This window comes from Trichinella spiralis (assembly GCF_000181795.1).
Source record: "Trichinella spiralis strain ISS 195 chromosome Unknown Scfld1, whole genome shotgun sequence".
In the NCBI taxonomy this organism is placed as follows: Eukaryota; Metazoa; Nematoda; class Enoplea; order Trichinellida; family Trichinellidae; genus Trichinella; species Trichinella spiralis.
In genome coordinates, this window is record NW_003526940.1 from 1659891 (window position 1) to 1682990 (window position 23100).

A 23100-nucleotide genomic window follows, 5' to 3' on the forward strand; every position below is an offset into this window, starting at 1 on the left:
TTTTGGTAAATACTACCATAAATTTCTATGTGTGCTGAGATAACCTGCATATCGATGCGCGGAACAAACCATATTAGCCATGATTCCCACAATCATTTCCTAAAATATTCCATGTACAACAATAAATAAAGTAAAATTATTTACAGTCAATCGTGGTTTGTTAGTGCTTTCAAGAACAAAACTGAACAATTTCAATACATCGAATTCCATTAAATAATTTACAACTTCCTAAAAATATATTATAAAATATTTATAATTCTTTCAAATAATTTAACTTCGTTAGTGCTCATATCCCATAAGTCGGAAAGATGTTTCTCAAATTCTTTATCCATTTCTTCAATATCTTCAGTATGTTCACATTCTGCCTCCTAAACACCTTAAATACTATTAACTAGATTCAAAAATAATCAGAGAAATCCCACTTCGCACAGTCTGAAAAGCAATTTATGGATAAATCGGCGACTATACATGGTATGACCTAATCGGTTAACATCATAATTGCACAACTGTTCGATATCTTCGGGGATATCTGGATTACTATAATTCTGCACTGTTTCTGTATTATCATTTCCTAGAACAATAGAATTAAAGCAATTATTTTCCAAGATTTATAAAGCTTACTCTGTGTTTCAAGGATATCGACACTGCGTACTGAATCCGAGTCAGGGACAGGCGACTTTGGTGAATTCTGCATACCTGCAAATAATGAAACTGGAAATTAGTATCAGTGTAATTTATACAGTAAAAATCGTTTTCTTCAAATGAATTGCTTAAAGTATACTACATTAATAAACATACGCATGCAGTATATTGCTCTTGCACAATTGAAAAACAGTAGGATAAAAAGTCATTAATGAAAAGCAAGTTCAGTTTTGATGCCTACAGAGTAGAGCACATATTGTATTAAAGTTATACACCTCATCTAATAATCTATGAATAAATTCGTTTTGTGTTTGAGTTATAGCTTTGCATCAGTTTCATTTAGATTACAAAATGGAATTCAATCATCCCTGTCATACAATAACTTGCTTTTCAATTGTATACTGTTAACTAAATTTCTGTACTTTATCATATTAACCGTATGATGATAACTGAATTAACTGTATGATATAATAAAGGGAAAAGATTATTCCAATATTTTTGAAAAAAATTCAATATTATTCAAAATAAGTGAATACAAATGACATTTCTGATATCGTAAATACATTACCAATACAGTTGTACACTCTGTTGAGAAAATTTTCTTAATACAAGTTTTTTATTAATTATGTAAATTATAATAAGTAATTTTTAGCTGTTTTAAAATTTTATTTTAATTCACATCAAATTATATTACTTTCAGTATCTATTATTATTTTAATTTATTTCTGAGTAAATACTGAAATAAACAAAAATGAACCTTTGAAGTATTTACCACATGCTCTTTCATATAACAATGCTTTTAGTACATTAAGTTACAGTATTTTAAATTATAATGAAGTTCTATACTCTGACAGTACCGAAGGTGCCTTTACTTGGTTGTGGTAGATTATCGAATTTTGTAAGTCTTATGAATTCATTTGTATGAAGTGTTTTTTCTATTGATTTTTAGATTATTGATTATTCTTATAAATGTACTCCCAAGTACCTCAGTCTAGACAACGCAATAATAATAATCAGCATTTTGGTGGGAAGTATTACCGTCCGCAACCCGTTTATATGTCTCAAGCAAGATTACCACATCAAGAAAGATGGCCCCCTGAAAATTTGTCAAGTTTGTGTTTTTCGCTTTTTGTTACATATGACAAGATTATAAAATACTGTTTTAGAGTTACTGCTACTAACTTGGGCATCTTTTGTAAATTTATACGAAATATTTGAATTTCTGTCCATTAAAAGTTGATAAGTTTAATATTTGTATTGCTAAATAAACTAATATTTAAAGGCGCCCGCTTATTAGGTGAAAAGCAGAAGTATTTTCATTTGTTTCTTGAATATGCTAAGAAATTTTTTTCAATTCTACTCAATACATAAAATTCATTTCTTATTATGTAGATTTAGTTAAAATTTCAATTTTGCAAAATAATTGCATTTTATGAAACGTGCAATTTCTTTTTTAGATCAATATGAAAAATATATCGGAATTGGGGTTGGTATTGCAAGGTCAGAAATTATATTAAACATAATTGTCATAAGTTTGAAAATGACTTGCTTTAGTATTTTATTGGAAAACGTATTTTCTCAGCCGTTTATTGCCTTTCGTCGGCAATGCCAAGTACGTGTACACCAAAGTTATAAATCAAATCAAAATGTTACTCTTTTTTGAGGTTAACTTTAAAGCAGCTCATTATCATCGAACTCCGGTAACAGTGATTCCTATAATGTACAACGTGCAGCACAATCAAGTAAATAATCAGAATATATTTTTCTTTTTGATTATCCAATAATTGTTTTTAGGACTTTGGAAGTTTGTGGAAAGGCGTTTCCAGCAGCATTGTTTTACGAGGCATCTCAGTAGCTTCGGAAAATTTAATGTCAGAAGCGTTGGATTATCCAAAGTATGTTTGCATCCCAGTTATGTTTAATTATTCACATAATAAAAATTATTTAGAGTTATAATGTCGCCTAATTCTTGGATGATAGTGATGAAACATTTGGCATTGAAGGCGTAAGTAAAGTGGATAGTGTTTTGTTATTCAAATAGTTTTGTTTTAGGATATCATTTGCAGTGACAACTCCCATAATGATCAGTGCCTTTCTGGAAACTGTTCAAGTAAATAATGTTCGATTAAATAATAATAATAATTTGATTTTTTACTCTTATAATCTATCAGACATCGTTGGACAGAGAAAAGCCTGGCTTGTTTGACTGCGTTTATGAAGGATTTAAACGCATTTACAACGATGTAATGGGTCCTCGAGGGCATCCTCGATTTTCCGTCTTTAATTTGACAGTACCAACCGTGGCATATCGACTTCTGTTCTACGTCACAAAAAAAGTTTTTCGTTGGCACATGTACAATTCTGTGAAATCTCACAGGGTAAAGAATGTTTCTTCTTATTTTTTCACAATCATATTTTCAACTATAGGCAAATCGCTCTGAGCAAAATAAGTCACCCTTTGACAAGTATTTTCCGGAAGTGTTCACTGCGCTTACATCTGATTTATTTACAGAAGCACTTTTGTATCCGTTTGAAACTGTTCTTCATAGGCTGTATTTGCAAGGTATTTTCTCTCTTAATTCAAAATTCAATATATTTACATTTTTATTGCATAAAATCCAAATTACAGGCACCAGAACACTGATCGACAATTTAGATGACGGATGTTCGGTGATGCCAATTATGACTCGTTATGAAGGAGTGATTGATTGCATCAGAACGATTAAACTAGATGAAGGCATTGGAGGATTTTACAAAGGTTTCGGTGCACTAGTGTTGCAATACATGTTACATTTGGGTTTGGTGCACACGTTTCGATTAATATATGAATATTTCGATAGAAACATGGAAGCAATGATCACTAGCGAATCAACGGAAGTCGATAATCATGAAGTTGAAAATATCTAACGAAAACTGCCGAGAAAGGCAAAGCTTTCTTCTGTTTGCGAAATTTTTGAAACGTAACATTTAGTTACAATTAACATGAAAGAATACCAATATTCAATAATTTCATGAAGTATAAAATGTTGCAAAAATAAAATGAAAGAAATGAAGCAAATATGATGTTTAAATGCTTAATTTTATTCAAGTGAAATTATATTTTATGATTATCGTTTACAAGCAACTTCGTATAAATCTCTAGGAGTCATTGCGCGAGTGTTCAATGCAGATTCAGGTAGACGAAACGTGACATACGGTCGCAACTAAAAATCCACATATATACATATATGTTAACGAATTCAACATGAGAAATAAAACAACTTGTGTATCTTTCAAATCAGGAACAATAATTTCGATTGGATACCTTAACAGTTCTAAAACAAAAGTTCGTTAACAAAAAGTAATTAAATGAACTAATATTTGAAGGGATTCTTTCAAACGATTCGAAAATTTCAAACACTATTTGAGAACAGTATTGAAATTAATTTTATTCTCTGTACTAATAACTAGAATCTCGCAAACTGTTGTGGCACATTTTTTAGTAGAAAATCAAAAATACCTTTTGGCTTTTGCGATGGAAAAACGCTCCATCCAGATTCTCGATGAGGCCATTCCCACTTCTCGTAATACATTGGTCCAATTTCAGTAGCGGTCCTATTGCGTTTCAAATAGAATGGATACGGAGGCTTCTGATGAGGGGTGGTAAATGTTCGGACATAACGAATACTTTGAATCGACAAAAAATTAGAAAACATCCAATTTCTAATAAAAAAAAGATTAAAATTCTCAAAACACACAAAATTAATTTCTAACACTTTTCTAAAATTATTATTTAATAAAATATTATATTAATAAAAAATAATCTATTACTAAAACTTTCTTTGAGATTACTGTAAATATAAATAAACTCAAGCTTTATGCATAAAAAATTTGAAGTTAACCAAATAATTGAATTTTCAAATTTTTGTATAGAAATATATATTGTTTTTACATTTGCTTGAACATGTATGAACTGCTAGAACATGCATTTGTACAACATTAAATGTTTCAATTATAAAGTAAAGTTCAACGTCAAAAGCTTTTTTATATTTAATAATTAAATCAAAAAACAAAATAAATAAAATTCAGTTATCAATCTAAATAAACAAATTAAGTGAATTAAATCAACAAATCCAAAATCAAACAAAGAAAAATAAAAAAGAAATAAAACAATATTGGAATCTCCTACACTGCAATTACGGATAATCAGGTTCGTGAACTGCAACTTCTCGAGCGAAAATTTTCGGTAAAATTGCACGTTTTACTGATCTCTCACTTTCTATTCTAGACAAATCACATTATCTTTTTTATTATTTTTCGGTATATATCTGTACATATATATGAGATTTTGGCATTGTGCCAATACTCAGTCGGTCAAGAAAACAGTCCAAACAAGAGTAATTTTGCACCACAACAACTATATCTTTAGACAGATGTTGCATGTAATGTAACTGGATATTAAGTAGAAGACGCCAACTTTCATTAAATACTTTCGAAGTTCATTTATTCGAAATAAATAAATAATTATAATGAACATCAAAATCGTACTAAAATGTATGATTAGCAAGTAAAGATACGGTGTATTTTTCATCCATCGTTTTTGCGCATTGCAAAACTTTTTTAACAGTAATGAACTCAAGTAATTTCTCAGAAATGAAATAATTTTTTGATAAAGCGGCGACATGATTCCATAAAGTTGAGAGGATGCAAACAATCACAGAACTGCTTTGATCAATTCAAACGGTTGGCAGATAAAGATGATAATCAAGAGGAAAGGAAACTGCCCCCTGATCAGTTTTTTGCTATAATCTGCTTGAAACACTAGTTTGAACTGATACAGCTAACCTGGTTGCTTACACGCCAAAGGAAATCTATGTTTAATGAAATCTTTTCTTAAAAAAAAGTAAAAAATGACAAGCCTAAGAAAAGATTAGCTTCTCATTTTATAAATTGAGGTCTTCCATGATTCTGCTTGTTTCCGTTTCTGAAAACAGTAACTATAAGATTGATTCTGTATTTCGTACATGGTTATCTCAGTTTTCAGCGATTTTTATTTAATTACATATTTCAGTATAATTTACTGTTGTTGAAATATTTACCACATGAATTGTTTTTGAAAAAGTATTTTCACTCGTTATTTATTTTATTACAATTTGTATAGAAAACGAAATTTTATTTTTTATTTATTACTCAATGACTATTTTCAATGTTATTCTTAATGCAATTTTTAAACTGTATTAGCACAACTGAAATAATTGATTTTCAATAGACTGAATAATGTGAGATTACCGTTTTGTTTTTGTATTTCTTTTTAGAAACAGACAATAAGTTTATTTACAATATTCATTTATTAAGTTTATCAAGTATTACTATCAGTCACTAATTTGAGCAATCAATGAAAAACTATGAAAATAGATATTTACAGACAGCTGTGTCGCTCTCAAGGTCGACTGGAAGAACAAAGAGAACAGCTCAGACCACAGCATAATTAATCAAATGACGAAAATACCGCAACAGCAGTTACCATATTTTCCGGTGAAATCTGAGCAATCTGATTCCCGCTGACAAATAAGTTTCAGCTGGTTAGGCTTCTTAAATACTCATTTGCGCCAGTGTTCAAACATATCTGCACAGATTAATTTTATTAAACAATTACGCTCAATTATATCATTAAGACATTTCTAATTCCTTAAATAAATATGTTTTGTCAAATATTTCAAGTCAAATTAAATAAAAGTACAATAAAATTTAAAAATTTGTTTCGAATTTTTAAAGCACATCGTTAGGGTAATTTTTTAAAATTTATAAAACTAAACGTTTGGATCGGAAAAACACCACCATATATTTAAGAAAAAATGGTCGAAAATTTTAGTATTTTTATTAGCAATATAAAAACAGAAAAAAGTCACCAATTATTATTTGCAACTTCTGTTCTAAAATTTATCCCTCATTATCTTTAAATCATGATACAGTATTTTTTTATTGGTTGTGCAAGTTATTCATATTTTGACTTTTTTCTTTATCCGAATATTCTGTTATTAGTCCTTTTGACATTATTCCTAGTTTTAATATTTTTAACTATTAATTATGATTATTAATGCTTTCGTTAAAGCAGTCGCATTATAATGGTTTTGTTTGTTTTATAAACTTCAAGCTAGGTGAAAGATCTCATTTTTATTTTTATTTTCTAGAATATTTGTTTAGAATTGGTTTATTTAAATATTCATCTGTACAATGGATGGAAGTAAATCGATTAAGTCATTCAAGACGTTAAGTGGATTTGGACTGTTTTGCCATGAAATAGGCAGGAAGGTCGTAGGTGAAAGCTACGTGCTTCGAAAGTTTGAATTAATAAGAAAACTCAGCGCTGCATGGCAACAGTTATCTGTTGAAGAAAAACAGGTAATTATTCTACGTTGAAAGTTTAAACTGTAAGCGCTTTACGAAATGAAGTGACTTTATTTAATAGCATATGTAAGAAAAAGTGATGATTTGAAATTATTTGAAATGTACAAAATTTGTTTGATTTTTTGTTTTGTTCAGCTAAGAATTTGCATAATTTCAGAATTACAGAAATCGTGCTGCTGAATTACGAAACGGGTTAGAAACGAAAACACCAGTCAAAACACCAACTGAAAGCGCCGATCTCCCTATTGAACCACCAAGTAAAAAAAGACGGTCGTCAACGGAACGACCCTCTGTTTGTCCAAAGTCGATGAAGCATTGGGTAAATTTTGTGAATTATTTTTTTTGATATTTAAAAGTTTTTTTTATAAAAGTAGAACGAATGCGTTTTATTAATTTTTTGTGCTGCAATTTAAGGAATAGCATTTTTATTTTCTCAAAGTTCATTATATCCAAACATCGTTCATTTAGAAAATGTTTTCTTAGAATACTGTAAGTTATATGATAAAAAACACTGTTGTCATTAAAACAGTACTTCATGATTAGGAATTTATATTTTGCATACTTTGAATTATTATTAAGACTCTGAAAGATTCGTCTGCACAAAATGACGTTACATTTTGAACATGAATGATTTTAATCTAGAAAGATTAATTTATGTGATATTTACTTTAAATTGATGTGAAACATGAAGTAATATTGAATGATAATGAAATAATTATAAATCATATATATATAGATAGATGTGTAAGGATAATTACAACTTTTTATAGCTGCCTTCAGAAAGCGACAAAACTATGTACTTAACACGGGATTTCATTGATTTCAACAATCGTAAGAAACAATAAAAAGTGATAATTTACAGCTATGCTAAAAAATGTGCAATTTTACAGGAATAGAGCGCCAATCAATCCGTTTTGCTGAGCAAAAAGAACAGCTGATAAAGGAAAATGCTGAATTAGCGAACAAATTAAACATGGTTAATCGTCGTTTATCATTGAAATTACCAAAAGAAAAAGAAGATCAGCTGTTAATACAAAAGTATATGTGGCATATTTATATTTACAAATTAAGACTTACAGATGCGTTAAAAGAATTGCCATTTCCAGGTAAAGGATATTTTGAATTGTTATTTTTTCAAAATTGATGCCTATTTTACACTATAATAATATTTAGACAATCAAGATTTGATTACTGTTGAAAATGTAATGGATTTTTATAAGATTGCAAAGCAGATTAAAAAAGATAACTTGAAAAGCAGTGCTGAATTTATCAGTAAGTTTAATAAAGCAATGCGCTCATTAGCTCTACCTTCTGTACAATATTTGTATGAATAAATTTCTGTTTATTTTATATTTGCATTTTTGTTCTGAAATCATAAGTGTTGAAATATTTAGACTACATTAGTGTTATTAAATTTGTCATAGTTTGAAAATGAAAAATTAAATAAGTTGTAAAAAAAGAGGATTTCCCATTTTGTTACAGTTGAAAATGGAATCATGTCAATTTGAAAAGGTACTGTTGAATTTAAAAGTAAAATTTATTACCTTATTTCAATTATAAAATGAAATTAATCAGTTGTGCATTCATTTTTGAATGGCGAAACATTTTGTACTGTTTTCAAAATTATATTCTGTGATGATAAAGCGGTTTATTCTGAAAAATTGATCTCTGTTTGATAATATTAATATCAGTCATTATGAAAGTTTTGAATCGCAATTTTTAGTTTCAGTAAAATGATAAAATTATTCATCACCTGATCAGTAATGTACTGTTTGATGAAATTTATTACGTTCTCATTCAACAGCAGCCAAAATTACATTTGTTATGGGAAATGTTTGGTGGATGAAAGTCACCGCAAGTTGCAACAAATTACATAAATTTAAATTTAATAGTGCTGAATTGCATTCCAAGAATTGGAACGAGGTTATTATTAAAGTGATTTAAGATATCCATGCCCAGTTACGAAAACTGAAATCTTTACTTCTGAAAAGTTTAAAAAACAGCTTCGAATTTCTGAATTATTTAAACTTCATCATCTGAGCAATATCAGAACAACCTTGTTGAAATGCTGTTGAAGAGTAATGTAAATAAGATTTAGTAAAAAAGTGATATATCGTCTGAACTGCTTACTGCTAAGTCATCCATAAATTGTTCTTCAACGATGAGCAGATGAAGAATATGTGATGTTTCAATGAAACTCTGTGAATTATTGTTAATCAAAAAATGATTTTACATCACCATATTATTTGCAATGATATGTGTTTGCTTTTGGATATTAGGTAAAGACAACATAAAGTTACTACAATGTGGAGAAATTTCTTGAACAGTTCTACCGAATAAGATACTTAATGGAAAAACTTGTCGAATGGCACTACTTTTCAGTAAGACAGCAATACAGTTAATGGAACTTACTCTTCCATAGCCATAAAAAACGAAATCAGATAATTTCTTCAAAAATGCGACATTCGCAAATGCCTATATGTTAATGAAATGTGAATACCACATCGAGGTGAAATTTTGTAATTTTATAAGAACTTGTTTGACAATAAAATATACGTATGCATTCATCTACATCTGTTTATTATTTTAATCTGTTTGTAATGCATGTAAATAATTGCAAGTGTAAGAAGGAAAACCAAGGAAAAGTTAGTCATCAATTAGGAAAATTCAATTTTTAATTGTGTACAAATATAAATCAATGTATTCTATTGGTTGACAGGCAGTCGAGAGAGTATAAGAATAAAATTAAGCTGAAATTTGATTATATTGTAAATTTCTTCAAGTAAAGCAGGTAATACTACAATAAAATTAAAAAATGTGCAACTGTTTATTGTTTTCAAACAGAAAATGCAAAAAATCGTTTTAATGTCAAAAACACGACACTTTAATTGACAGGAACGATCTATTGCCGCTCAAAGAATGAATGCTCTTGCGTGTACAGAAAAAATGAATTTAAGAGCAGGAATCCACTTTGGCAGCAATAGTGCTGAAACGTGCAAAAATATTCGCAAGTTGAATACAAACTGCAACGGCTGGTTCATATTTTTGTGATATCTAAAAATCACCATCAATATATTAATAAAATTATAAAACACAGCAACATACAGCATAAGGCTTGTCAACTGTACAGAAAATATCTCCATTTTCAGGAATCAACCAATTTGTAACATCCTTCTCTAAACTACTAGCTTGCGTATTAACATCTATAGGAGTTGAAACAAGAAGTATATGTCTTCCAGGAATTTTACAATTTGCTTTCAATTTTTTATCCCGTCTTGACCATACTTTGATCGTCTTTTTCAACTGTCTAGATATTAATTTCTGGTATATTTCTGAAAACATTTCAACATATGTTAGGCAATCTGACAGCATTTCAACAAAAAAAGAATATATCTAATAAGCAAAATCGAATATGTAAAATTTTACATGCCAATTTGTTCCAATAATACAATAATTAACTTATGTGTTTTTCCGGAATTTACACATATTTTAATAATTCTATCATTTATAAAATGTATGAAAAGTTTCTCAAAATTAAATAATTACCATATTTTGATCGTTCAGATTTGCTGAATATTTGAACGGGAACCGAGGGATTTGCTTGTGTCTTAATGTTCTGTTTTGCTGAAAATGGTGGCTTCAAAGCAGTTTCCCCACTTAACACCTTTTTTAGTGAAGGTCTGGTGTTTACTTCTGCATCAGGAACGTCATTGTAATAGATAAATGGTGAAGTCATCAATAAAGCAGCGGCTGAAATATTTCATTTCTTTTATTCTTTGTTTGTTTTTTGAAATAAGCGTTATGTAATATGCAGTATGTTTACAGTTCAGTTAATAGATTGCTGAACTGCTTGCACACCGCATATTTAGAAAGCAGTAATATTTTCAAGTTTTGTATTATTATTCTATAATATAATATTACATTATTGATAACAATTTTATTTTTAATATGGTATAAATATGATATACCTATGGTATAAATAATACTCAATAATTTGTTTTTACGAAGAAAAACACTGTTGAATAATGAATAATGAAATGAACAGAAGTCATTTAATTCTTGAAATAATAAAAATTTAAGGCTAAATACATTTCTTATCGCATTTTTCGTGAAGATTCTATCCATATTTTTCATCTCATTGAATCTGCGTTGAGAGAAAGAAAATATTTTAAAAAACAAAGTAGCAAACGCAACTGACATTAAATAATATAAACTGAATAACTGCAATTCATTACACTTTAATTCAGGCAGACTTCATTTAGGTAAATTATCATTTCAATATAAATAGACAAACCTATTGGTTCAATTTGAGATTCAGCAATTGTAAGACAAATCAACAAATGACCATTTGCATATTCTGATGCTGGAAATGTGTATGCCACTTTTGGTTTTGGATAACCAGGTACTGTATGAACAATCCAAGCAGCTTCATCTGTTGGAGCTGTAATGTCTAATATTACAACACCTAAACATGCATGATTAATAGCAACGTATTTTTTACAAAATTCTGCAAAAACCTTTGCTATTCGACTTTGTTTTAACTCCTACTACACCAGGTGCCGCATTGTTATATGCAAAAAATTTTTTATTATTATGGGCTCCAACTACACTTTCAAATGTTTTCAAAAATGAATGACCAGCACCGGCATCGAGATCTGCCGGATATCCTTCCCATGCCGCACCTGGTGGTATCAGAAGGCTTCCTCTTTTTTGTCCAGGTGGTTTATATAAAATGGCCCTATAATTGGAATATTATTGCAATAAGTATTATAATGCGTAATTACATTTAATAAAATAAATTAACATCGTTTTGTGTTATAGCGCATACTACTTGCATTGGGAACTAATTAATATTTTTCAGCACTATTTATTTAAAACAAGAAGGTTGCATGCTCACCATTTGCATTTGAAACTTCTTCACAGTTAATATTATAATTCCAAATTCGGTATTAAATTTTCAAATTACTAGCACAAACGCTTAATTACAAAGCTGAGAGTCGTTCATTGATATTACAGTAATTTACAAAAATACTGTTCCTATTTGTGATTACAATTATATTATTAATGATATTATATTCTGTAAGCTGATCATAAATGCAAAAAATAAGAAAGAATTTGCTTTAAAATTCTGAACAACTGCACTAACTGAAGTAGGATGAAATAACAAATTCAAATTTATAACTATTATGAAAAATATCAGTCACTGCTAAACTAAATCAATCGGAAAGTAATTTCTAATCAGACGCATGACAATGTAATACATTTTTTATGAATAGCATATAATAAGCAATGCTTGACTGCTCTATAAGAATATTTTTAAATTAGTTGAAAAACGTGCAAAATTTTGCATGTGTTAAACTTTGCTGCCGTTAATATTTATCATTAATTAATAAAACGGCATGTATTTATGTTATCGTAAAAAGGAATTTTCAATAAATCATGCGCATGTGAGAGAAAAGGCAGAGCATAACATACCAGTCTACATTCCCTGCTCCATCAGCTTGTTGACATTTCGATGTTTGAGCAGCGCAGAAATACAAAGTGCAATGAATCAATGATAATAATAATGCTAATTTTTTCATCATATGAATCATTTGCTGATTTTATTATCAAAATGTTGATATTTATATGTCTCAATGAATTTTGGACTGTTTACGTAAATAATCACACTGAAAATCTAAGAAATCTTTGTTTTCTCAGTTGCGCATTGCATTTGTAAACAAGTAAAAACAGTGTGTGCAATCCCCATTTCAATATTGATGAGTTAGATGTGTGATTTAATGTTATTAATTAAAGTAAATTTCAGTAAAGCTAACGGAAAATTAATTCAAAGGTTGATTTAATATGTATTGCCACAAGTGTTTTAATAAAAATCATAAAAATTGTCGACAGCTATTTATTATAACTTATTTTGGAATTTAAGCGGGCATTTCTTCTCTATATATTCGTTTGTGAATTTTTCTGTCTATTTATTGATTGTGAAGGAGGACTGAAGGCATCATACAGCAACTCCCTTAATATAGCAAAAAATGCACAGTAGTATACCATTGGTGAGGAGATCATTATACCAGCTATTATGGTAAATTAACGTAAAGGTGAAATGAATCTGATCGAGAATCAGTAATTATTAAAAGGGTAAAGAATACCTTATAATAAAGAAATTTATTATTAACAATATTCATTGTATGAGTTTTGGGGTCGATGATGCAAATGCTCTAACTGTTCACTGATTCAAATTATTCTATTTTTATTTGCTACAATACGTTTCATTTCATTGGTCCAAATATTTGATTACGTAATATTGCTACAAATAACATAACTGTTATCAAAAATCATGAAGTTTTTTCATTCATTTAATATCTGTTTTTTCTTCAAATATTTGTTTTCCCATTTTACACTTTTTAGTGATCATTGTTTGTAATACTATTAAAAAAACTTTCTGTATTTCATTATTATGGTAATTCATTAAAGTTAATAAAATGAAATAGCAATAGGTCAACAAATCAGCAAAATAATTTTTTTTATTTTTCGGTATTTAACAACAACAATAAAAACTGTAAATAACAGATAATGATATGAATAATAAACAACAGCAAATAACATACAATAACAGCAATAATAAGCAACAATAAGTAAAATAAGCAAATATAGGTGATGAATATTAACAAAGTGGAAGTACTGGAAAAGAAAAGAAAACAATAAAGTATGATAGAAATATAATACAAAACCACTTCTTTGATAGCGGCATTAAAACGACTCCGGAGCTGGATGCAATAAAGCTTCGAGAAACTGCTCCAACGTGCACCTGCCTTTGGTGTATTCACCCATATCTCTTAATTAGTTTTATTAATTACGTCAAATAATACATCAAGCTCATCACTTAATTGCGGATTATTCACACTGATTTCTGGAGTTGTTTATAAGTGCATTTATCAATTGAGAAAGCAAATATTCCTAAAATTTTACAAGCTACTGTTTGAGTAAACAATTCGAAACACTGTGAGATTAGAAAATTAAGTGTGAAACATCTGCCAACATTTTGACAATAAGATCAGCTGTGCATAAGATGAAAGAAGTAACATTATTGGCATTGCTGATTTTTTGCATTTTTCATTTTTGCATTGCACAAATATCGAAATGTCGGCAAGCTAATGGAGGAGGTGATATTGATTGGTATGCGATTTGGAAATTTTTATCTTATATTAGCACTGTATAATCAGTATATCTTTGTGAATAACATTAGTATTCATTAAAAAAATTAATAATTAGTAGTGAAAACAACAGAATCTCTTTTTTTATTTTTTTTAATGCTCTCCAAGTATTCATGCACACCAAACGGTTTTATGCTATGGCTGCATTATAGCACCAAAACATATTTCTTGCTACATGTGAATTTGAACATTTTTTGAAAACTCTTGTTAAATGCATTTTTGACATTTTACTGGGAAGGCAAAAATTTAATTTATATCATTTATCACCGAGTAACTGTACATAAACTTTTTACCAACTTCTGTTTTTACTTCATTTATGTTTCATTTACATTAAAACATGAAAATGATATTAAAATCGCATTTCACAAAAAGTAGGGTATATCTAGTGCGTTAGTCATCAAATTTCATTCATAAACGTTTAATAAATTTGTTTTCTTGAATTGTTTGAATTTATCTACTATTACCTACATATAACATGCTTTGATGCTATGAAATGCGACAAATACACATTACCGCTCTGTTGTAACAAGTAATACAAGTAGCAAAAATAAAAAATATAAATAATAGAAAGTATGTAGTAAAATAATATAAAAAGAAATAGTAAAATATAAAATATAAAAAGCATAAAATTATTATCAGCTTATAAGCAGAATAGAAAATAATATAAGCGACTTAAATTTTAATTCATCAAAAGCAATATCGCGTTGAAATATGTATGCGAGTGACATTGAAATTATAGGGTGATTTTATACAAACCACCTGGAGAAAAGCGAGGAAAAATTCTGGTACCAGCGGCAGCGGCATGGGATGCATATCCACAAGATCTTCACAATGCTGCTGATCATTCTTTTGTAAAAACATTAGAAAGTGTCACTGGAACTCATCAAAATAAACATTTCTTTGCTTATAACAATGTGGCAGCTGGAGCGGTAGGAGTTAAAACAAAATCAAATAGCAAAGGTCTTAGTAAAATTTCGTAAAAGAAAATGTTTCTATTAATTATGCATGTTTAGGTGTTGTAATATTAGACACTAGTGCTGGAGTAGATTCTGCTGCTTGGATTGTTCATACAGTACCTGGTTATCCAATACCAAAAGTGGCATACACATTTCCAGCATCAGAATATGCAAATGGTCATTTATTGATTTGTCTTACAATTGCTGAATCTCAAATTGAACCAATAGGTTTGTTTACTTACATTGAAGTATGAATTTTAATACTATACAAAATAATGTTTTCTCTGAACGAGATTGCAAAAAATAGCAACTATTCAATTTCTGTGACAAGATGGATTCTATTATTAATTTGAATTTCTTCATCTTCTGAGATTTTTAAAATGTCCCACACTATCAATGACGATGAAAAGAAGTGAAAAACGTGGAAGAAAATCATTCACATAGTTAAACATGTGGCACATCACATTTTTATTTATTTACGAATTAATCGCTTTTTGTATTCATCTGTATTCATATGAATTAATTGTAAAAAGACATAATTTCAATAATCACCAATTATTCTGTGGCAATAAAAAATAATTTTAAATGCATGCTGCTTGAATAATAAAAATCTTGAAAGCATTACTGTTTCCTAAAGATGTGGCATAGAAAAAGTTCAGCAATCATTATACCACATTATATGCATAGTGCATACTATTTAACGCTTAATTTGGAAAATAATGAAATTATAGCAGGATATATATATATATGTGTGTGTGTGTGTGTTTAAGCGGCTGCCTTATTTATGGCTTCGCCATTCATCCATTATAACGATGTTCCGGAAACTGAAGTGAGAACTAGACCTAGATTAAGAAAGTTACTCAACGGAGAAACTGCTGTCATGCCACCGTTTACAACAAAGCAGAACATTGGTACACAGGCTGTTCCTTCAGTTCCAGTTCAAATATTCAGCAAATCTGGAAGATCAAAATATGGTAACTATTTCATTTGTAGAAAGATATTTGAAATTTTGCAAAATTGTTCAACCCCTAAAATATGAGCACGTACGGACAAAACGTATAAATTATTTATTGAGTAATCATCAAAAATTTGAATTTGTAATTTCACATACTTTTTCTTATTGCTGAAATATTTTAGCATTTTGCACTATTTCACCTTGAAATGTTTTCAGAAATATACCAGAAAATAATATCTAGACAGTTGAAAAAGACCATCAAAGTATGGTCAAGACGGGATAAAAAATTGAAAGCAAATTGTAAAATTCCTGGAAGACATATACTTCCTGTTTCAAGTCCTATAAGTGTTGACAACCAAGCTAGTAGTTTAGAGAAGGATGTTACAAATTGGTTGATTCCTGAGAATGGAGATATTTTCTGTGCAGTTGACAAGCCTTATGCGGTATGTTACTATGGTTTATAATTTCCTTAATATATTTATGGTGATTTTAGATTTCACAAAAATATGAACCAGCTGTTGCAGTTTGTATTCAACTAGCGAGTATTTTTGCACGTTTCAACACTATTGCTGCCAAAGTGGATTCCTGTTCATAAATGCAATTTATTCAAAGTTGATTTTACTTGATCGGTAATAAACTACTGTTGTCAATAAGAGTATCATGTTTTTTGTCACTAAAACAGTTTTTCATATTTTACGTTTGAAAACAATGGATACTCACATATTACGTAAAAGTTTTATGATAGTTATGCATAATTTACTGCTTACAATGTGCACTGCTATCAACCTTCAATCTGATTTCTTTTTCATTCTTCTCTCAATTTCCTGGCAACCTATAGAATAATAAAATAATATCTACTGACAAATAAATCCAAATTGATTTTCTCTTATTATTTCTTCACCTTTCTTTGCTTTTTCTGGCATTTGTAATTGTTTATATGAATTGTAAATAAATTAAGCGCATAAATAGAGGTAGATATGTGCACATGCTTTTTTGAGTTGCCAAATGAATTTACAAATGATCATTTTGAAGAGAAATCTTATCGAAAATTGATTTTGTAATAAAAATATATGAATATGAAGCAAATCTTTTGATTTGAAAATTTATGGTATTTGCAAAAAAAACTTACGTTTAGCATTTGGTACTTCATAAATTGTATCTACTGTGTACATCTGTTTTACAAATAAATAATATAGGGGGAAATTGATATTTTTAAGTGAAAATGTTAATCTGCTTTTGCATCATTTGCAACTGAATTTTCAGTGGATAATATTATGCGTATTAAACAATTTTGAAAATCATAGACTTATATTTTCAGACATGAAATATGAAATTTGTATGTAATGCTTACTACAGAGATATGAATAACAATATATCACAATAAAAAATGAATTCAAACCATATTATATGATTTAGGTACATGTAAATTTAATACAAAGGGTTATGGAAAATGACAACATTTTACAAGAACAGATTTTACTTTTTCTAACATGTTGATATCTCTTTATTCTGATACATTTGCCTGTTATCACATTTATCATTTCCTAATAGTCACACTGAATATGTCTACAGCTTTATCCAGTGGAAGGACTGGTAAAGAAGGCTCAACACATTCTAATGACCTTCATTTTGTCCATCGGATGTTAATTAAATGCATACTCACGCAGATCAAAAATTCATGTATTTTTAAATATTGAATGCACCTTCTGACGTTTTTGTCAACACTTTTGCATGAAAACACTAACAGTTCACTGCTATATAAATATGAAATTTTTTGTTTTTTGCAAAACTCGAACCAATATTTCATTACCAAAAATTAATCCTGAGAAAAGCAGCAGTGGAATGTCATTCAGAGATGCTGAAAACAAACTATGTCAGCGATTACATTTATTGTTACTAATATAGAACATAGAAATAACAGCTTCTTAAATGTGAAAAGGAGTTATTATGCTCAGATTTTTATGATATTTATTGCTTTTTGTAAAACATTTTTTGCAACACATATTAAATTAATCCAGAAATTACATTTCTTTTACTAAAATAATCTGTTTCATTATCAGCTTTGTTAATAACATCAAGCCACACATCAAGCATATCGACATCTGAATGTTGATTTTTGGAGTTTGTTTACAAATGTAATTCTCAACTGATAAAGCAAATATTTCTAAAATTTCACAAACGACAATTTAAATAAACTATTCAAAACTCATTGAGATGAGAATATTAAGTGAAAAATAGCCTAGCCCAGCATTTTGGCAATAAAATCAGCGATGCGTTTGATTAAAAAATTACCATTATTAGCATCACTGATGTTATGCATATTTCAATTCTGCAGTGCTCAAACATCGAAATGCCAAGTGGCTGCTGGAAATGGGAATGCAGATTGGTGAGTTATTCGCCACATTTACTCATCCGCGCGCAATATTTTTGAAAATAACTTTTTGAGTAAAAAGAATTATTTTTGAATAATTTTAATTGTAATTAAATTAATTGCTAATAAATACTTTAGAAATGAGAGTTTCGTAATTTAATTTATGACGCTTTTCAAGTAATTCATCCAAATGCAAATCAAGCAAGTTTTCTTTGTTTACTTTGATCATTTGCAGTAACTAGTGTCAGAATGCCAGCAAATAAATTTCTTTTTACTAATACTGTATGACCTCAACTGATATTTTTCACAGCAGCTGTGAATTTGAATTTGTCATTATATTCTATGTGATGTAATAACCATTAATTTTGAAACAATTCTTCAATTTTTTTATTTTAAATATTGTTTAATGTACATGACATTATTACTTTTGAAACTGAAGTGTAACCTAGGAATACTATTTCTTCAAAATTGTATTTCACTACATTAGCACTGAACTTGTATTAGCTTTGTAATTAACATAATTGTTCACAATTTAATAAAGTAATGTGTAAATTAAGGTTTGTAACGTCCTGAATTTTAGTTTCGCCTTGTTTGAATCAAGCTTATAAGGCAACGAACTTTTCAGAAGCTCTAGTGTGCGTCGACAGTAACACTTATTGCATATTAAAAATATAAATAAAAATAAATCAATAAATGCATATATGCATAAACCGTACTTTCACTGTTATATTATACTTTTTTGAAATTTCTTTTTGGGTTATCTGTAAAGTTGCAATCAAATGCAAAACCTGCGGATAAAACATAGTCATCGATATGCTATAAATAGATGGTATAAAAGCACGAAATTAACAGACAATGCTAGCATTGTTCATAATAACAAAAACTACGCAAACATTTATTTCATTAAGAGTAAATATTAAAAATAATGATAAAATAATGTATCCGAATGAACTTATAGGGCCATTTTATACAAACCACCTGGAGAAAAAGCAGGAAAAATTTTGGTACCGGCAGGAGGAGCATGGGCACCAAATCCAAGAGATCTTGAGAATGCTGCAGATCACTCATTTGCAAAAGCATTAGAAAGTGTTGCTCAAAATCATCGGGATAAAAGTTTTTTTGCATATAACAATGCAGCACCCGGTGTAATAGGAATTAAAACAAAATCAAATAGCAAAGGTCTTTTTGAGAAGGGGTAAAGATGGAAGTTGCTACATTTTATGCATGTTTAGGAGTTGTAATATTAGACAGTACTCCGCAAACAGATTCTGCTGCTTGGATTGTTCATACAGTACCTGGTTATCCAATACCAAAAGTGGCATATACGTTTCCAGCATCAGAATATGCAAATGGTCACTTGTTGATTTGTCTTACAATTGCTGAATCCCAAATTGAACCAATAGGTTTGTTTACTTATATTGAAGTTTTAATTTTAATTTGACGTAATTGAATCTTGAAGGACAATGAAAGTGATTGCAGTTATTCAATTTCTTACAAGATTGATTTTCTTAACTTCAGTTCCTGTATCTACTTTGTTTTTAAGAAATCTTTCTTTCTTTCAATGAAGATAACAAGAAGAGAAAAGATCTCGTTATTCATTCTCCAATTTGTATTATTTTATAAATTACTTCGCTTTCATTGGATTTACAATTCATTACAAGCAGTGCTTTTTAAAGCAAAAAAGTACACTGTTGCAATAATAACAAAGCTAAGGACAAATCTATCTATGAATAACAGAAAGCTTTGTGAAAATTTTATTAGGGAAGGAATTTACTAATTTATTTTCTGAACAATAGGAATATCATAAGCTTCTTTTCAGTGAATTTATAAAGTAAACTAAGCATAACGGAATACACATATTTCAGCAGTTGCTTTATTTGTGGCATCACCATTCATCCATTACAATGATGTCCCTGATGCAGAAGTAAGAACGCGACCAACGCTAAAAAAGCTACTGAATGGAGAAACTCCTATCCATCCACCTTTCTCATCGAAACAAGCCATTAAAACACAAGCAGGTGACCCAGTTTCAGTTCAAATATTCAGCAAATCTGGAAGATCAAAATATGGTAACTATTTCATTTGTAGAAAGATATTTGAAATTTTGCAAAATTGTTAAACCCCTAAAATATGAGCACGTATGGACAAAACGTATAAATTATTTATTGAGTAATCATCAAAAATTTTAATTTGTAATTTCACATACTTTTTCTTATTGCTGAAATATTTTAGCATTTTGCACTATTTCACCTTGAAATGTTTTCAGAAATATACCAGAAAATAATATCTAGACAGTTGAAAAAGACGATAAAAGTATGGTCAAGACGGGATAAAAAATTGAAAGCAAATTGTAAAATTCCTGGAAGACATATACTTCTTGTTTCAAGTCCTATAAGTGTTGACAACCAAGCTAGTAGTTTAGAGAAGGATGTTACAAATTGGTTGATTCCTGAGAATGGAGATATTTTCTGTGCAGTTGACAAGCCTTATGCGGTATGTTACTATGGTTTATAATTTCCTTAGTATATTTATGGTGATTTTAGATTTCACAAAAATATGAACCAGCTGTTGCAGTTTGCATGCAATTAGCGAATATTTTTGCACGTTTCAACACTATTGCTGCCAAGGTGGATTCCTGTTCTTAAATTCAAATTCATCAAACAGGCATCGGCATTCTTTTTTTAAACAATGATGAATCGTTTCTGCCAAGTAAAGTATCATGGTTTTAACATTAAAACGAACTCATACGAAAAAACTTTTTCGTTTCTGCATTTCATAAATGCGGTACATTCCTTTCACCTTTCATATAAATTTAAGTTGTAACTGAAATTAATATCTGTTTATCCAATATTCTGAAGTGGCTAACAGTGATGTTTTATGTTGTTTATGTGAACTGATTGATATATGCAGAGACTTTACTTGTAATGACAACACAATACCAAGTTAATGTATAATACACGGGAGATTACACACACAGAGAGACAGTGCACACCGAGAGAGCGCGGGAACACACCTACGCACGCACACCGGTGACGTGCACTGCTGCATCAACTGTAATATGTTCCTGCGCGTTCTTTTTGTAGATATTTTTGATGGCGTAGAATCACAATACATTACATTTTATATTAGCGAATATGGATGCATTTCTTTCTGCAGTGCGGTATTAACTGCTTTGCATTGCAATGCACCGTAAATATTTTGCCAACCTGTTCAAAGTAAAAGACTATTTCACTGTAGGTTGATGATGTTTTCACTTCCTTCGGTTTTATGAATTAGTCTCTCTGCAGCGGATGCTAGTTCTGAAGATTTTCCTGTTTAATAATTTTTATTTACTGCATTACTGTAATGATTCACTCAAAAGCCGAGTTTTATTAGACAGAATGCAAGCAATATACGATATAGAATCATGAGATGATGTTATAGTATTATGTAAGATTATCAGGTAAGACAGCTATGTTTACTGTACCCACTACAATTACTGTTCTAATTGAAATATCTGTTCTCTATAATCATTTTTCATTGCAATAGTCATATATTGCTGACTTTGAGTATCACTGTATATAATGATGATGCAATAAATAAAAATTCAAAATATGATTTATGCAAATTTGTATAAAGGGCTTTTCAAAATTACAGCATTTCAGTGCAAAATAGTTTTTATCTTTTAAGAATACAGCATTTTTTGATGTTCGAAAAGAATTATTTATTAAAGCACGAATTAGTTTTTAATGATTTTTGAAAATTTATAAAAGACATTTTCGATCATTAGGGAAGTTCAAATATTTACCAATTTTTTGAATGAGATACACTAATTTCTAACTAAAAGATGAAATCATTAATGAGAAGAAGAAATTTGTAATATACAGTAATAATTACAACAGTTTCAGTTAGACATACTGAAATTTTAATTGAAAATGTTCTGATGAAATTTAGAATTTGGCAATTTATTGTGTTTTATCAGCGCTTGTTTTTTTCAAAAGTGTGCCATCAAGGTATTACCAATTTCAGTTTTTCCAGAGTCAAAAAAAATCATTTTTTGCTGATGATTATTACCAACGTTTTTATGAATAAAATCAGAAATTTCCTTAATGTAATATTAACGGGCGTACATTTAAGATTTCTGATTTCTGCACATTTCTTAAAATGTTAATGGTATTTGACAAAATTTTTTTTGCATATTAAAAGTTGTCAATGCTTTAGCAATGCAAAATAATTAAACTTGCAAAGATAATTGACTTCATGCAATGAGGTTCTGCTATAGTAATATTTCCCAATTTTAAGCACATTGCGAATATTCAATTAACAAATGAAAAGAACAAAGAACTATTTTAACAAATATTAACAAATCGCATATTTAACATTATTTATTTTTGCATAATATGAATAAAGCGAACGATTGCATATATAATATTGCACATTGTCTTTAGCATAAAATTAAATTATGTTATGTTATGTTATGTTATGTTATGTTACGTATGTTTTAGCAATAAAAAAGCGACTGATAAAAATGCATCTTCAAATCATTAACGTCGAAAAATATGGGCTGTTTCTATTGTATTTGGAAAGATTTTCTTAAAT

At 29.2% G+C, this 23100-nt stretch overlaps 6 protein-coding genes across 6 annotated transcripts; 4 read left to right on the top strand and 2 right to left on the bottom strand.

Moving 5' to 3' along the window:
* The first annotated feature begins 1611 nt into the window (after positions 1-1611).
* Positions 1612-3549, top strand: Tsp_07492 (solute carrier family 25 member 46). Its single transcript, XM_003381786.1, has 10 exons — positions 1612-1753; positions 1925-1952; positions 2225-2270; positions 2307-2384; positions 2437-2537; positions 2591-2647; positions 2695-2752; positions 2814-2978; positions 3070-3205; positions 3272-3549. Exons 1-10 carry the CDS (start codon positions 1612-1614, stop codon positions 3547-3549), a joined length of 1089 nt encoding a protein of 362 aa, XP_003381834.1.
* Positions 3550-3749: 200 nt separating this feature from the next.
* Tsp_07491 (conserved hypothetical protein) lies at positions 3750-5305 on the bottom strand. Its single transcript, XM_003381787.1, has 6 exons — positions 5199-5305; positions 4822-4905; positions 4396-4401; positions 4142-4344; positions 3904-3956; positions 3750-3845 (listed from the first exon to the last, which is right to left on the bottom strand). Exons 1-6 carry the CDS (start codon positions 5303-5305, stop codon positions 3750-3752), a joined length of 549 nt encoding a protein of 182 aa, XP_003381835.1.
* An 812-nt stretch (positions 5306-6117) lies between these two features.
* Tsp_07490 (conserved hypothetical protein) lies at positions 6118-8761 on the top strand. The gene is made up of 10 exons (XM_003381788.1): positions 6118-6156; positions 6397-6408; positions 6889-7023; positions 7187-7348; positions 7609-7638; positions 7800-7860; positions 7920-8135; positions 8203-8301; positions 8605-8675; positions 8753-8761. The coding sequence occupies exons 1-10, from the start codon at positions 6118-6120 to the stop codon at positions 8759-8761; spliced, it is 834 nt and encodes a 277-aa protein (XP_003381836.1).
* A 1220-nt stretch (positions 8762-9981) lies between these two features.
* On the bottom strand, positions 9982-12623 carry Tsp_07489 (deoxyribonuclease II family protein). Its single transcript, XM_003381789.1, has 7 exons — positions 12505-12623; positions 11667-11767; positions 11547-11633; positions 11324-11479; positions 10576-10779; positions 10135-10361; positions 9982-10083 (listed from the first exon to the last, which is right to left on the bottom strand). The coding sequence occupies exons 1-7, from the start codon at positions 12621-12623 to the stop codon at positions 9982-9984; spliced, it is 996 nt and encodes a 331-aa protein (XP_003381837.1).
* Positions 12624-14095: 1472 nt separating this feature from the next.
* Positions 14096-16746, top strand: Tsp_07488 (deoxyribonuclease II family protein). Its single transcript, XM_003381790.1, has 6 exons — positions 14096-14202; positions 14980-15206; positions 15254-15424; positions 15967-16170; positions 16368-16594; positions 16645-16746. The coding sequence occupies exons 1-6, from the start codon at positions 14096-14098 to the stop codon at positions 16744-16746; spliced, it is 1038 nt and encodes a 345-aa protein (XP_003381838.1).
* A 2319-nt stretch (positions 16747-19065) lies between these two features.
* Positions 19066-21167, top strand: Tsp_07487 (deoxyribonuclease II family protein). The gene is given in 7 exon segments (XM_003381791.1): positions 19066-19079; positions 19481-19701; positions 19713-19925; positions 20388-20591; positions 20611-20673; positions 20789-21015; positions 21066-21167. The coding sequence occupies 7 exon segments, from the start codon at positions 19066-19068 to the stop codon at positions 21165-21167; spliced, it is 1044 nt and encodes a 347-aa protein (XP_003381839.1).
* Positions 21168-23100: the final 1933 nt, after the last annotated feature.